Here is a 16355-nt window from a genome sequence, read left to right as displayed (position 1 = left end):
TGTAGGTCCTGCAAAACCAAAAATATTTATTTGGGGGCCCTTTTCAGAAAATAAGTTTGCAGACCCCTTCCTTAAATAATCATAACTATAGATAAACTAAACAAAAGTGTGTTTGGCTATTGGTGTAACCTGTAAGAGCTAGTACCAATAAAATGGTATGGAAATATTAAACCAAAAATTAGGGTGAGAGCAAGAGTAATTAGCAAATTAGACTATTTCTATATGCACACCTGCGTTCTCAACTTCCTGTTTTATTTAACCCATAGCTATTGTCCTAATTTTTAGGGGTGTTAAAATAGTAAAAAGTTTGTTGAGATAAGCAGTAGATGCATTATGAGTTTAATTACTGTTTTGTTCCCCAACCGAACCAAAGTTAAATAATTTTGCTATTTACAGTGTGCTAGGGGCCCAGCAGGGATAAATCCAGCGGCTTAAGGTTGGATGTGTCAACACAGGTTTGCTGAGACTTCAGCCAGTTGATGGTCTTGATCTAAGAGCCAATCACATCTTAATATCTTATACTCCACTAACTTCCTATTTTTAGCAAAATCCTTCCACATGGAATCCTAACTTTGACCTTTGGCCAGGATTCACTCAAGTTCAAAAGGAGACATGCATGATAGCAGGGAATACAGTACAAGACGTAACATGGCTTAGGGCAAAGAATGTGGATACTGGAGTCAGATAATCAATGATTCGAATCCTGATTCCTGTTCTTCCTCCCTCTGAGAACTTGAGCATGTAGATTGGAGGCTCAGTTCCATCACCCATAAGCAGGAGGATTATATTCAATGTACGTACATCATCTGTCACAGATTGTGAACAAATGATATCAAAGAGTAAAGGGATACAAAACTCTTTATGATGTCTATAGAAAAACATGTGCTGATGGGCCTGGTGATGCAGGGCCACCTGGCAGTCTTCCAGAGAGGCAGAAACACAAAATTGCTGGGGTTTACACTGGGATTTTTCACTTGGACGTTGGACCCCTGTGGAAGTTGATTGGTTTAAATATTCTTAGTACAACATGATAAGTTGTAGTTGTTTGAGTCTTACCCCATGAAAGAATTACTTGTCCCAAATATGTTTTCTAGGGAACACGTTAAGTATAAATGCTTAAACAAAGAAAATTGTTCTTATAATGAAATGTAGAGGGATTCTGAAAGGGAATTATTTTTGAGCGGGAGAACCCTTTGGGAGTGCTTTGAAATACCTACTAGGGCTGTATATAATGCTGATCTATTTTCCATAGATTTCAGGATTTCTGATGAAAGCAGGGTACCCTCTTTACAGAAAATGTACATTCACACACACACACACACACACACACACACAAATATCTGTATACAATTTCAAGGGGTTGGGGATGCAACCCCTAAGTTAAAGAATTTCTGTTCTTGATAAGAGACTGAGGATTTAAATTGGTCCCTTAAGTCACATATATAATCAGAAAATTCCCCTCCCTGATGTTGATCGTAAAACTATACACAGCCTAAGTTCACAGAGGCATATTTTATGCAGTATGTGCAGGCTTTGTGGTTTCCGCTTTAAGTTCATACTAGTAGCTATAAATAATCTTAGTCTGTGAATAAATTCTTACACAGAACAGAAGAGAGGTACAAGAAAAAGACAAAGAGAGGTCAGGAAATCCTACCGTTGACAACAAATAAATTCAAATGCTCACGTTTTTAAGACAACCTTGGGTGACAGATGCTTCAAATATGCTCAGGAATGGAAAGGCATAGGTAGAACAGGAGAGTTGAGTCCCCAAGATTCCACAGGAGCCTTCAGAGAAAAAGGAGATTCTGTTTACATTTATCTGACTCTGTTCTTTTCCAAGCTAACCTACTGAGTTCAGAAAGCCACTTGATCTGAGTGTGCCTCGGTTCTGTCAACAGTTACATGGATCTGTGTAAGTCTCTCCTCCTTTCCTAACAGAGGGTTCCTTTGCGAGGCACTGGGTGAAGCGTTGAGGGGTCGTTATCACCCCAGAGAGTCTTGTACAGTCTGATAATCACAGCTCTCAACCCATCCCTTCCCCCTCACCACCTGTGCTCCTCATGGATTCCCAGATGGTAGCCCAGTCTGAACTGAGCATGACCCTGGGGTGCCCACCAGTTGGAGGCCATTGATCATGTGTGGTTGCCCACTAGACTGGACTTTGCTCCCCAACACTGTGGAATTCTGGGCTGGTCCTTCCACCTCTCCAGACTCTGGTTTCCTAACTATAAGATGAGAGGGCTGCCTTCTGTTACTAAGAGGATAATGAACTTTAATCATAAAGGAAAGATTGCTGCTAGCAATGCAGTAATAGTGTGAATTAGCTTATTTTAAAACAATGAAACAGTAATGGGAGCAGAGAAGGGAAGACATAGAGATTTCTCCCATTTTTCTCACCACTAATCAGACTCTGAATAGGGCAGAATCCATGTCTAGAGTCCACATCTAAAGGGGAAAGGAGAAAACATGCAGCTCATCCTAAGACACAAACATGTGGAAAGGAAAGCAAATGTTTATCCAAATCCCACCATTGCTTCAAGGTTCAGCGCCAGTCCTACTTCCTAGGCAAAGCCTTCTCCAATTAAACTATACTTTTCACCCTTTTCTCTGACCATCACGCAGCCCTGCAGTTTGTCTTTATTTATTTTTAACACCTATTTTTTCCTGCTGTTTCCTGTTTCATCTGTGCAGAGCCTGACTCCCTAATAAAACCAGTGGCTTTTGTCCTTATCATCCTCTTCTTCATTGGAATATTCTATAGCCTTTTGCAACACAGATCATTAAAAAATCTGCAGAACTAAGTTAAATTGAAAGGGAGAAAAGAATAGGACACGTGGCTAGAATTTTTGTCAGTAATGGGAGGAGGGGCAGGTTCCACTGATCTGGCTGTATCCTTTCTGCCTGTACCTCAGTGACTCCCAGAAAAGACCAGTTTTTTTTCCTCAAATCCTTCAGTGAGGGACTTCCCTGATGGTCCAGTGGTTGAGACTCTGCTCTTCCACTGCCGAGGGCCTGGGTTAGATCCCTGGCCGGGGAACTAGGATCCCACAAGCCGCGTGGCCAAAAAAACAAAAAGAAACAAACAAAACAAAACAAACAAAAAAAGCCTTTCAGTGATACCACAGATATTCGTTGAAACCTTCTTATGTACCTTCATTATGCTCGTCATGAAGATGTGTGATGGCCAATCAATTCATCCCCTATAGCACAACAGTATATAAGTGCCATTTTCCCCCCAAACACCTCAAAATGCTTTAGTCACAAAGTTCAGTTCTTTCCACACCATTTGGGCAGAAGAGTCAAAACTAACGGAAAATCCTCTCTATGACTTTCAAGTGGTCAGAACCCAAGACAAGGTGCCTGTACCTTGGCGGTTTCTAAAAGAGAAGGGAAGATAGAACCAAACCCGGTCCTGCCTCCAGACAGGAAACAGCCCTTCCTTCCAGCCCCAGGCTCTTCAGACACCTGGTCCTGCCTGAGGGGCCCCGGGGTGGGGGCTGGAGTGGAGAGGAGAGATGGCTCCCCTGCTCCCCAGGCAACAGGAACAGGGAGAGGAAGACACAGGCCAGCCCAGTTCAATCTTATTCACTCAGAAGGGGAAGCTACACCTGGGGAAATGAAAAGGTCACTTCCAATACCATTTACTGTGAGAACATGCCAACCCAAATCCTGGCCCTGGAGAGTCAACCCCTACGCAGCAAAGGTCAACGTGGCAATGCGGAGGCAAAAATAAAGTTCTTCATTATTTTCTTAAAAGTACAAACATGAAGGTTTACGTTTGACATGTAAAATAAGAGGAAGAAGGGAAATTCACCTGTTTCACTAGTTGGAGGAACTATCCTCAAAATGAAACACCGACTTACGATAAATGCTATCTTTTAGTTAAATAACAAAGCACATTCACATTATGCAGAGTCCGGGGTCATAAAGAGCCCCAGGCAAATCTAGCCTGAGACTCGCACTCCAACACATCCCGGAACGCAGCTGCCCCCAGCCTGACTGTCCACCCAGGGCCAATTTAACTGAGATACTGAGGCTGAGAAACTCTCATTACATGACCACAAAACTCTCCTGGAAATTTCCAGCAAAGCCATTTTCCTAACAAGATACTTTGTTCCCTCGTGACAGGTAATTCTATATCCGTAGACGACCAATAGAGTCACTCTTGTTCACTCCACCCTCACCCCTCCAAAAGGATCTGACGTTGAACTTCCAGCAGTTTATTTCCGAGCGTGGTTCTTCCTGTTTCACAACCATCTTCAATAAGATACACAATCAGTGCCTGAAGACACTGAATCCTACAGGAAGGCTAGTGACTCTGGACAACAAAAACCAACATGTACTACCTAGAGCAGATGGTAAGCAGTATTAATGATTCTCTGATGAAAGTTGATGAAAATATAAATGGAGAAACTATCCAAAATGAGAGTCATGTGTTCAAAACTAACATGGACCCGTGTTTCCATAAGAGGTGTTCAGCAGTCGCAGGAACTATACACAGAAGGGAAATAAGAAACACACACCTCATTTCTGTAGCTCTACATAACATTGCATGGAGTGCCAAGGCTAGTTTGCTGAGATATGCGGCTATGGAAGGAGACACAGACGATGCTGCTTACATCTGGTGAGATGCCTGCCTTTTCCTCACAGCCTTGCTTGGAGGTAGATCAGACATCGGGGTGGGACGGAGGATTTCAGGGAGCGATTGGCTCAGCTCTCCCTCACCTCGCCTCTCCCCGTTCTCTCGCCAGGGGCTCAGGCTGGCGGGATCCTGCCTCAAAGGCCACCCTTACCCTGAAGAGAGCGTGTTCACGTGTGGGTGGAGGCAGAGAGTGCTTCAAGAACAGCAGCGACCTGGCCCTGCAGGTCCACCCGCCGCCTGGTCACCCCGCCCCACGTGGACCCAGCTGGGGCAGCCCTGGGTGCTGTTTTGCTGGACGTAGTGCCAGACTCTGCAGAATCAGGAGAAAAAGGGCCGTCTCCAGCCCTGTAGTCACTGTGCGTCCTTCTACGTTAATTCACAGGATCTCTTCTGTAAAACGGAATGAATTCTCCTCATCCCAGAGTTCAGTGGAGTGCTGCTTTCAGACACAGATCGACCTCGACTGTTTCATTCTGAAAAGAAAATGCAAAGTCACCATTTTTTAAAAAGCATGGTTATTCTAAACATTGATGTTTTTATTTTATTTCATTGGGTTTGATTATAAACTCTAATGTAAAAGTGGAATATCTGTAAATTCCTAACAGAGGAGGTTTACTCTTCAGGCAACACACACACACACGCATGCACGTGCACACGTGCACACACACACAAGAGGCACACATGCAGAGGCGCACACATGCGCACACACGCACACAGAGGCACGCACGCGCAAACACAAATGCACGCATGCACGCAGAGGCAAAAAAAAAAAAAAAACTAAAAAAAGGCAAATGACATTGTTTGCTTATTTGCTTCGGTATAATTCATGATAAATAACATTTTGACGAGGCCCTTCGGATGCAGAGGACATTTTAACAGTCTTTTTGCATAATCTAACCATAAAAATACCTCTAAATTTTCATTTTTAATACAGCGCAATATTCAATGAGACATTCTGATGAGGGAAATGGCACACAGCTGGCCTGACTAAAGCAGAGGTACCCAGGCAACGACTCGGGACAGGACACAGGGGACCCACGTGCGCCACAGCAGGGTTCTGGCCGTTGATGTTGGGGATTTCTTTGCCATCAGGAGCTGTCCTGTGCATTGTAAGAGGTTTAGAAAAATCCTTCTGGCCTCTTCCCACTAGATGCTAGTTTCCCACCAACACCCCCAACTGTGACAACTAAAACGTCTCTGGACTTTGCCAAATACCTCGGAGCGGGCAAAACTGTCCTGGCTGAGAAGAAGCGTTCTTTGGCTAAACTCTGTGTTTCCCGGGGAATCTACCAACAACCTAAATGTTTTCCCTTGACACCCCAGGCAGTCCTTTCAAGGGCAGAATGCATACACTGGCCTCTCTGCCAGCAGCCAGCCCATCCATTTACCCCAAATCTGTGCAAACGAGATTCACTCTTCTCATTGCCTAGAGCTTTTTCCTCTTCTCTCTCACATGAATCAGTTTTTGCTTTTGTTCCTTACTCAGTCTACTGGTTAACTCCTTCACATGTCAGAAAACACGACAAAATAACTTACCCCACGTCCAAAATAACCCATGCAGCTGTTTTACATTGTAAAACAGATTTCCCCTCCTTGTCTCTGGACCCCTCCCTCCACTCGGTGAAGAAGCTCAAAGGTAGAAGGGAGGTGGGGGCAGTGATCCGATAAAAAATGTCCCTTAACCTTGAGGACATTGTGCCAAGTGAAATAAGTCAGACAGAGAAAGACAGATACTGCAGGATCTCACTTATATGTGGAATCTTAAAAAAACAAATTCACAGAAAAAGAGATCAGATTGGTGGTTGCCAGGGGTGGGGTGTGGAGGAGGGGGAATTGGATGAAGGTGGTCAAAAGGCACAAACTTCCTATTATTACAACATAAATCAGTCCTAGGGATGTAGTGTACAGCATGGTGACTATCACTAACACTGCTGCACGGTACCTTTGAAAGCTGCTAAGGGAGCAGATCCCCAAAGTTCTCGTAATGAGGGAAAAGAAACTTTTGTAACTATACGAGGTGATGATGATGGCTGTTAACTACACTTGTCACAGCAGTCATTTCCTAATACGTGTGTCAAGTCATTATGCTGTACCCCTTAAATTAACACAGTGCTATTGGTTAATTATCTCTCAATAAAGTTGTAAGAAAATATAAATTTAAAAATTCACTTATGGGCTTCCCTGGTGGCGCAGTGGTTGAGAGTCCGCCTGCCGATGCAGGGGACACGGGTTCGTGCCCCGGTCCGGGAAGATCCCACATGCCGCGGAGCGGCTAGGCCCGTGAGCCATGGCTGCTGGGCCTGCACGTCCGGAGCCTGTGCTCCACAACGGGAGAGGTCACAACAGTGAGAGGCCCGCGTACCGCAAAAAAAAAAAAGAAAAATTCACTTATGACTATAATATTAAGGGAAGTTTTTATTTGTAGAAGGCATCAATATGCCTGCAGTTAGGCCAAAGAGTTGTCGTATGTCCAAATTAGAGAATGAGGAATACACACAAAATCCCTTAGGAATCCAAATTACAAGCTAATTTAAGGTTCTGACTCTTTAGCACACACATAGGAACCCCAGAGGAACTGCAGCCCGGCTCCAGGGAATCCTTGGAATTCCTGAAATTGTAAAATTCTGTCTAGGGGGAAGAGTGTGTGCATTTTTTCCTGGGAGAAGGTACATGGCTGTCTCCAAATTCTCTAAGGGGCATATGAGCCAAAGAATTTTAAGAATCTTTGCTCTTTGTAGAACAGAATTGTGGTTGCCAAGGGGGATGGGGGTGGTGGAGGCATAGACAGGAAGTACGGGATTAGCAGATGCAAACTATTACATATAAGATGGATAAACAAAGTCCTACTGTATAACACAGGGAACTGTCTTCAATATCTTGAGATAAACCATAACGGAAAAGAATATGAAAAAGAAGGTATATATATGTATAACTGAATCACTTTGCTGTACAGCAGAAATTAACACAACATTGTAAATCGACTACAATAAAATAATTTTTTTAAAAAGGAGGAAAACGTTAAAAAACAAAACAAAACAAAACAGGGCTTCCCTGGTGGCGCAGTGGTTGAGAATCTGCCTGCTAATGCAGGGGACATGGGTTCGAGCCCTGGTCTGGGAGGATCCCACATGCCGCAGAGCAACTAGGCCCATGAGCCACAACTACTGAGCCTGCGCGTCTGGAGCCTGTGCTCCGCAACAAGAGAGGCCGCGATAGTGAAGAGGCCCGTGCACCGCAATGAAGAGTGGCCCCCGCTTGCCACAACTAGAGAAAGCCCTCGCACAGAAACGAAGACCCAACACAGCAAAAATAAATTAATTAATTAATAAACTCCTACCCCAACATCTTCTTTAAAAAAAAAAAAAAAAACTTTTCTGTTTGAAGAATCAGAACATCATCTTTGTGGGACGGTGCCTGCCCAGCTCCTGACAGGAGCGGGGGGATACCTCGCCAAGCCCACCGTGCCTACGAACACAGGGAGCTGGCGTCGGCACCCCCGGGCCTCACTGGTCCCTCCCAGAGGCCTCACACCCCTCTCTTCCCTCCCTCTGGACTTGGTTCTGAGCTGCCCCTCCCTCTGCCTCTCTGCCTTCTCTGCATCTCTCTTCTTCCTTCCTCGCTTCCCAAATGGTCACTGTCTACCCTTCTATCTGAGAAGGGACTGATACTCATACTCCTGAAAATATCAAACATTGCTCATGCTCTGCAAGGTGGGTTGTGGGGGGGGTCACAGAAATCCCCATCCCCAGGAAAAATGCCTGAGAGAAAGAGTACCGTCTCCTGAGGAGCAGAAACAGTGTCGCTCAGGCCTGCATCCCCGATGCAGAGTCTGAGGTTCAGTTCCAGGTCTTCTGTCAGACCTCATAAGCCACCTGCCCTCATAACGTGGACCTGCCGGCCTCATAATCCTCCTCAACCTTGCCTCACCCTCCTCCCACCCCATGGTCTTCATTTAGAAAGTGCTGGGGACCACAGCTTCAAAGAGGAGGCTCAGGAAGTCAAGGTCAGTCACCACACAGCAGGCAGGGTGGGCCTCCCCTCTCTCTGCCGTGCACAGGAGTGGGCTGAAAGGTCCTTCCTTCCTTCCTTCCTTCTCTCCCTCTCCCTCACCCCCTTCTTTCTTTCTAAAATTCCTGTACAGGGGGCAGAACCTCTTCACTCCACACAGTATGTTATCTGCCTGGCCCAGAGACACACTTCATTTATTTAGATGCTCAGTGAAGAAACTATTCATTTATGTGACTTTCCCAGTGAGCTAAAAGTTGGCCCTCTGAAAGTCATTCCTTTTATTCATTTGGGAAAAAGAGAGCTTTAAGAACTGCTTTATAAAACTCTCTGCCTTCCCAGGCCGAGATCAGTCCACTTCCACTTTCCGTTCCCAAGAATCAAGCGTCATCACAATAAACGCCTCTTCTCACAGCGTGTGGTAACGCGTGCGCTTTATAATCTGTTGCACTCTCCTGACCCTCGGCTGCTGGCCCCGTGCCTGCCACTCACCACACCTCCTTCTCGTTCACCTTTTTCATTCTTTCCACTAGTATTTACCACTGCTGATGTGCAGTGTTTCTGATGGGTTGTGGCTGAAAAACCATCCAAGACTGTTGGCATTAAACAAGAGCTAAAACCTCTCCAAGTGAGGAATCAGAAGTGGGAAATGAGAAGGAGAATGGGAAGTAAGGCCAAAGCTCAGTGCAGACACACGTGAGGGAGGGAGGTCTCGAAGGCTGGCGGTCATCTCACCTTTCCACCTTCCTTTCTGGCAGGTTTTGTACAATGTTCTCAGATTCTGACAAGTCGGGTATCTTCTATGCTTGTTAAAAAACATATCCATTTGCCCATCCTTTTCTTAGTTTTAAAAGTAGATGAGTAAATGTATTACAATCTTCTATGGAAAGAGACGAACTTGTCTTTTTATGTCCCTCTATTAATATCTTAATGCAGCAGTCCCCAACTTTTTGGCACCAGGGACCGGTTTCACGGAAGACGACTTTTCCACAGACTGGGGGTGGAGGTGGGAGTCGGGGGGGTGTTTCAGGCGGTAACGCGAGCGATGGGGAGCGAGGGGGAGAGCTGGGGGTGGCAGATGAAGCTTCACTCGCTCGCCCGTCGCTCACCTCCTCCTACGCGGCCTGCCTCCTAACAGGCCACGGACCGGTACCGGTCCACAGCCCGGGGGGTTGGGGACCCCTGTCTTAATGGACTCAGTGGCCTTCAATGGAAAAAGAGATAGATTCCCCATACTGAGGTCATCTTTCAACAATTTAACTATATTGTTTACTTCAAACTCTTCAGCACTTGCTTCTCTTGTGAGACCACAGTGTTTCCATGAAAGTTTCTAATGATATTCTGATGTGGGATATGGGGCTTAGAAGGTGGGTGAACCACAGCAAGGAAACACATAGCAACCCTCATGTTTATAGTTTAGTTGTTTCCGTAACATTTTTTCCAGTTGCTCTGTCTGCTCCCAGAGGGCAGGGACTGGGTGACCTCCACGGAGCGTGGAACATCACCTGCTCAGAAAGCAAATCGAGCCATCTGCCCCGTCTGGTTCCCTTGTTTATCATCACAGCTCTGCCTTCTGATGTGCTCGACTTACCAGAGAACCAGAGGGACACTGGGTCAAGCCCCAGAGTCTCACAACCGGACACGTTCTGATCATGGAAATCCTGCTGCAAAACGCCCAGCACCAGCTCTTCACTCATCACATACTTCATAAAGTTGTGGTCTTCTGACGGAAACCCAAAGTGCAGGTGGTAGGTTATTGTGGCGTTTTCACCACTGAAAGGCAAACCAAACAGAGACAGTTAAAAATATCAACAGAGGGCTTCCCTGGTGGCGCAGTGGTTGGGAGTCCGCCTGCCGATGCAGGGGACACGGGTTTGTGCCCCGGTCCGAGAAGATCCCACATGTCGCGGAGCGGCCGGGCCCGTGAGCCATGGCCGCTGGGCCTGGGCGTCCGGGGCCTGTGCTCCGCAACGGGAGAGGCCACAACAGTGAGAGGCCCGCGTACCGCTAAAAAAAAAAAAAAAAAAATCAACGGAATCACACTGCAATTCATGAAACTGATTTTAGGAAAAACATCTTTTTAGTTCTGCATTCCCTCCCAGGACAAAAGGGCAAAGAGTGTACTGCCCTAGAAGCCCCCTCATCAATGCATTCATCACACAAAGTTGAGGTGGTCCTAACCTCCTCCTTCCACCTAGAACCCATCCCCTTGGAGTCCACCAGGAGAGGCCATGCAGGGGAGATACTGACTCGGCTATTGTCAACGAGGCTCCAAGAGCTGCCCAATACCAGGCTTTACCCCTGAGGCAGGCCAGGGAACCCCTTTTTCTCCCTGTTCTCACACCACAGCCTCTCCCTGCCCCAACAAGTGTGTGTCAGAGCTACTCAGTTTAACTAGTTCATTACTTAACCTATAAAATGTTCAAGGTAGGGCCCAAAGCTCCCTGCCATCGGCTGGATGCAGACTCCTAATCTCTCACAGATGACCCTGGGTACCAGCAGCAGATCATACCTCCCTGGTTTGTCCCCAAAGTGAGAAACTTTTTCTGTCCCATTTCCACTTCCTAAGGTTTTGCAACTCTCAGTAAGGGGACCTAAGGAAAGGGAGTTTTCATCTTCTTAGAACATACTTTCCTATTTCTAAAATAAAAATAATCATGAGGCTATCCTCAGCTAATCAACAGTCTATACAGCTTGTTAAATGCTACCTTAACATTTAGATTTCTCAACAGATATCCTTTGGTTCAAGAAGGCCTAGATTTTTTAAAAAGGTCCAGATTAAGAGCAATAAAATATTTAAGAGTGGCCACATCTGAGACCCTCACCCAAGGGCAAGTTTGGAGTTTTTTTTCTTTTTTTTTTTTTTTTTTAACATCTTTATTGGAGTATAATTGGTTTACAATGGTGTGTTAGTTTCTGCTTTATAACAAAGTGAATCAGTTATACATATACGTATATTCCCATATCTCTTCCCTCTTGCATGTCCCTCCCTCCCACCCTCCCTATCCCACCCCTCTAGGTGGTCACAAAGCACAGAGCTGATCTCCTTGTGCTATGCGGCTGCTTCCCACTAGCTATCTATTTTACATAAGGGCAAGTTTTGCAGACAAGCCAGTCCCAGGAGTGAATCAGAACACTGTCCCTGCCAACGACTGGCAAAGAGCTCCCTCTTGTGGCCAGAGGTCACATACACCAATACTCGGACTGATGCGCAGGCTTTGGAGGCAATGCGTTTGTTTCTCAGTTCGACACTGTTGAAACTGTCTGGACTTTAAAAAATGAAACAAAAATGTTTCCCAGCAGAATTTCTTTATCCGAAAATCCTAAAACCCCTGGGTTTTTCTTTCAAATAACTTTTAAAAATAGACTCTCACATTACTCTTCAGATTTTGTTTTACTCAGTTTTCTGATGGGTTTTCTCAGTGTTTACCCCAACCCATTATGCAATCCCACCTCCTCTAGACCCGTAATATGGGCTGGATTCTTGGTAAGACCCTTTACGCTCTGAATATCCTTCCTCTCTCACCTGTCTTTGAATTGTAAGTTAGGGCAAGCGCACTAAGAGGAAAGTTGGGTCTGATTATGCATTTCTCCCTTTTCTATTGGCGTTTTAATACCAGTAATTTATGAATAAAATAGGCTAGGTCAAAAGTGTCACCATAAGGTAGCATGCACGCTGGCGGTCCATAATGAAGGAGGAATAGTGCTGTTGACAAGGCAACCTGCCACTGTGTTTTCAGACTCCAAATCCCTTTGGTTTTACCCCACTGTGCTCTGGTGCTTCCCCTCCCAGGTTTGGGAAATTTATGGTTTGAGTGGAGGAACCTCAATGTAAAATTGCCTTTGATGGTCATATTCCAGGGCTATCTTGGGCACAGCAGGTAATAAAGCTTTGTCTTGTAAATCTTGTCCTAACAATATAAAAGGATAATCAAATGACTCTTCTACATACATACACACTTTTACCTAAGTGTCTATAGACATATATAAAAACATAAGAGATTAGGAGGAAAGGAAACAATACATATGCGTGCGTATATGTTACACATATATAATACACAAAGTATATATGGTAAATACCTGCACAGAAGAAATCACACAGACCAGTGATTGTTGTTCATTTTGTAGAAGGGACTGGAATTCACTGCGGAATTGATTGGCACAGGAAGTGTCCAGGGGTAGTGGGGCAGGGGAAGGCAGGATGTGTACTTTGCTGGTAGCATGTATCTTTATTTTTTAATATTATACAAGGAGCGTGAACTTGTATATGACTTGTGTTCCTCAAAAGCAAAAGCCAGTACATAATCCAGCACTATCTGAGATCTATTTCTATTTCTACTCTTAGCTTATTCGAGCATCTGCTGGGAAACAGAAATGGTTTGTCTGGGCTTTTGCTCTATTCCCTGTTACTGTGTTGAGTCATATAATTTATCTGGATTTCATTTTTTTCCTTCGTAAAATAAGGGCATTGAGCTAGTTGGCCTCCAAAGACCCTCCCGGCACTGACACTATGGTTCTATCTTCCGTTGGTCCCCTCCGTGCTTTCGGATTAGGGAAGTCCTTTTTGGTGACTAGCGATGAGTGTCCATTTCCAGAGAGACACCAGCACATAATGCTCCACATTCTTACCTGCAGTCTACGATTTCAACTGAAGTAAAGTAACGGCTCAGAGCTGGTGATGAACTGTACACATCTGTGAGCTAAAACAAACAGGGCCAAATTAACAACCACACACATTACTGCCAGGTCATACTGCATATCTATCACCTGACAAAGCAAAACTACTCCTAAGCAAAGGAGATCCAACTCTAGGGAGGAATTAACTTACCTAGAGGCTCTGGATGAAGAAACAGGAAGGGGTGGGCCCCTCACCAACCAAAATTCAAGTTAGCATTCATTTCAAGGGATCTCATTTGTAAGGATCAAGTGACCAGGCTGGGATTTTCAACATCTCGTATGTTGCGCTGAGACCTGTGGCCTTACTGGTCGGCAGCCTGAGCCCACACAGACCCGAAGCACCATGGGAAGGAGGGAACTCCCGCGGGGCTAGGAAGACTGCAAAACAGGCCGCTCAGGGCCCCGTTTATAACCAAACAAGGGCCTCTTCTCTCTTTTCTCCAGAGCTTCACTCCAAGGAGAAACAGCCACGCTGTTTCTGGATAATGGGACCAAGGGGGGAACAATGGCAAAGATTCGGAGTTCTTATTTTATCCATGAAATGTTGCAACCATAAAAAATAATGACATCTGTGTTCGCAACTACCCAGGTTTCATGCCCTCACATTTTACCATATTTAGTTGAGCCCTTTACGTGAAGAAACCCAGCACAGCTAAAGCTATTCCTACACACTATTCTGTTTTTCCTCCCTCCCTCCCCACTACTAACCACTGTCCTGAAGCTGGCATGTATCCTTTCCATGCATGTTTTTATAAACCTAACACTCCCCTGTGTAATCATAACTATACATAAATTTAATGCACATTTTTATTCAAATAAAACATACCATATTCTACATAATCTTCTCTGACTTGCTTTTTTTTCCACTCAAAATCACATGTGAGGTTTACCCATAATGGTACATCTAGAGGGAGGTCATTCAGTGTGACTCCTAACTCTGCAGAGATTCCATGAAATGATTGCTCCACTTCATCCCTTCCCCTACTGGTGGCCATGGGCTTTGTTTCTGATTTTCTCCTGCTACAAACTATGCTGAAGTGATCCTGCCTGAACCTCTCTGAGCCTCTCTTCTTACACAGGTAAGAGTTTCCCTGGGCCATATACCAAGAGATGGACTTGGGTCCAAGAGTTAGCACATCTCTACCTTAACTAAGTCTTTCTGAATTGCTCTCCATTTCACTCCCCTCCCAGCAATGTATAAATGCTCTATTTCCCACAGCCTTGCCAGCATTTAATGTTACCAGATTTTTCCATTTCTGCCAATCTGATGAGCATAACATCGTGTTTTACATCATTTTCATTGGCAATGTCTCGCTTTCTAGTGAGGTTGAGTATCTTTTTGTGTGTTTATTAACTCTGTGGGATTTCTCACCTTTGAATTGCCTATTAGGGCCCTGTCTTTCTCTTGGGTTGTCTTATCCAAACTGATTGGTGTTACATTCTGGACACTAGCTGTTGGTTTTGTGTCATAAATATCTTCTCCCAGTCTTTGATTAGTCTTTTCTTCATGCTTCAGAGATGTGAATTCTCACCTATGGTATCCGAGAACTTGTGCCTGAATGTATTTACGTTGCATCTCTTTAAAATTTACTTTGAAGGTTAAACGCCTTGCTCTTAGCAGGCAGGAGGACAGTGCTGGGATCTGGGTACACCCCCCAGCATGGACCCAGCTCTGAGGCTGGAAGCAAGCCCACGGCCAGGCCTCTGAGAGCCCGGCCAGAGACACTCCTGCCGGCCTAAAGCCTCAGCCCTGACGTTGTTTTGGAAATTCCACACCTACGGTTTCCCCCATGCTGAGCCTGGCACGCCCTGCAGCACCTATCACAGCTCAGTGCCTCACAGTTTTATCCGGCAGCAAGCAGCAGAACTACCCCCGAGGAAAACGTGCCCACCTGTCTCCCCCGCATCCCAAGCGGAATCTCATGCAGGCTGCATCCATATTTCGCTCCCACTTAACTCACTGGTGACAATTCATTCTCTCCCAGGTAGAGCAGACGGGACTAGACCACCTCCTCTAATCCTGTCACTGTTGCTGTGATCTGCATAAGAATCTTGACATAAGAGGCATTGCTATCTCTGCTATCTCTCCCTTTCTCACTGATCAAAAAAGAAAAAAAAATTCCAGGCATTCGGGGAGGTTACAGAACATGGCCCAGGCCACTCTGCTAGTAAGGGATTCAATCCTAGATGTTACAGACACTAAGGCAGCTTCCTCATGTTTTATCACACCACCCAGTGGAGATGAAGCAAGGAGGAAAGTGGATCCTTCCGAATATCAAGGAGGAAAGTAGCATTAAGTGTTAAGAACTTTGGGGGAAAACGACTGGGTCATCTTATAGATTTTGAGCCCCACAGAAAAGAATATTGCCAGCAGGCCGACAGTCATTTAGAAAACCCGGGAGGTTGGAAAGTGGCTCTCCCAGGGCTGCTCAGAAGGAGAGGGAAGAAGATGAGGATGCTACAGACGGGATTATTTTTCAAGAGCTGAAAATAACAGCAATAATAACAACAATAATGCCACTCTCTTCCTTTAAGATTGAGCTTCTTATGTCAGGAGTTATGTTTGTCTTTCCTTCTTTTTTCCCTCCCTCTCATCTTTCCTTTATTAATCCTTAGGGCCCTAATCACTGTGTTTTGAACATAGTAGGTACTCAGAAGAAATGTTAAGTTAAAATTTTATGTTAAGAGATGGAGTGGTATACTAGATCACTTTCAGTGTCCACTCTAACATTCTTTTTGGTGGCATGGTCCCCAGCTATAATTAGGACATATTTAGGAGCTGTTAACCACACTACCCACTTTGGGACCAAAAAAGTGAAAAGAGGGGCTCCTCACCCCTTGCTCTGGTGTCTCTCACACTATGTCTATGAGGCTGGGTACAAACTGAGCTCAGAGCCCGGTGAGCTGATCACCAGAGTCAGGTACAGTGGCTCATCAAAAACCGCTTCCAATTATTTACAATAGCCAAGACATGGAAGCAACCTAAGAGCCCATCAACAGATGAATGGATAAAGAAGATGTGGTGCATAGA

The 16355-nt window shown here is 45.2% G+C and overlaps 1 protein-coding gene across 4 annotated transcripts in view; it reads right to left on the bottom strand.

Moving 5' to 3' along the window:
• Positions 1-7: 7 nt before the first annotated feature.
• Positions 8-16355, bottom strand: part of CUNH3orf52 (chromosome unknown C3orf52 homolog) — a 35099-nt gene continuing 18751 nt past the window's right edge. Inside the window, exons 4-7 of one of the 4 annotated variants that reach the window (XR_003432443.1) lie at positions 13277-13347; positions 10239-10420; positions 4524-5115; positions 8-1785 (exon numbers count right to left, since the gene is read on the bottom strand). Coding sequence is in view for 2 of the 4 variants with exons in the window: in XM_027104568.1 (XP_026960369.1) it covers positions 5111-5115; positions 10239-10420; positions 13277-13347 (258 nt within the window). In the remaining 2 variants the exon portion in view is untranslated. Of the gene's footprint in view, positions 1786-3500; positions 5116-10238; positions 10421-13276; positions 13348-16355 lie in introns of those variants that run through there. The other 3 variants (XR_003432450.1, XM_027104568.1, XM_027104577.1) reach the window with 3 other exon arrangements.

Source organism: Aethalodelphis obliquidens, unplaced genomic scaffold (assembly GCF_003676395.1).
Source record: "Aethalodelphis obliquidens isolate GAN/ISIS:26980383/991018 unplaced genomic scaffold, ASM367639v1 scaffold1, whole genome shotgun sequence".
Lineage (NCBI taxonomy): Eukaryota > Metazoa > Chordata > Mammalia > Artiodactyla > Delphinidae > Aethalodelphis > Aethalodelphis obliquidens.
The sequence above is the reverse complement of the archived record's forward strand: the minus strand, read 5'-3'. Positions and strand labels throughout refer to the sequence as shown.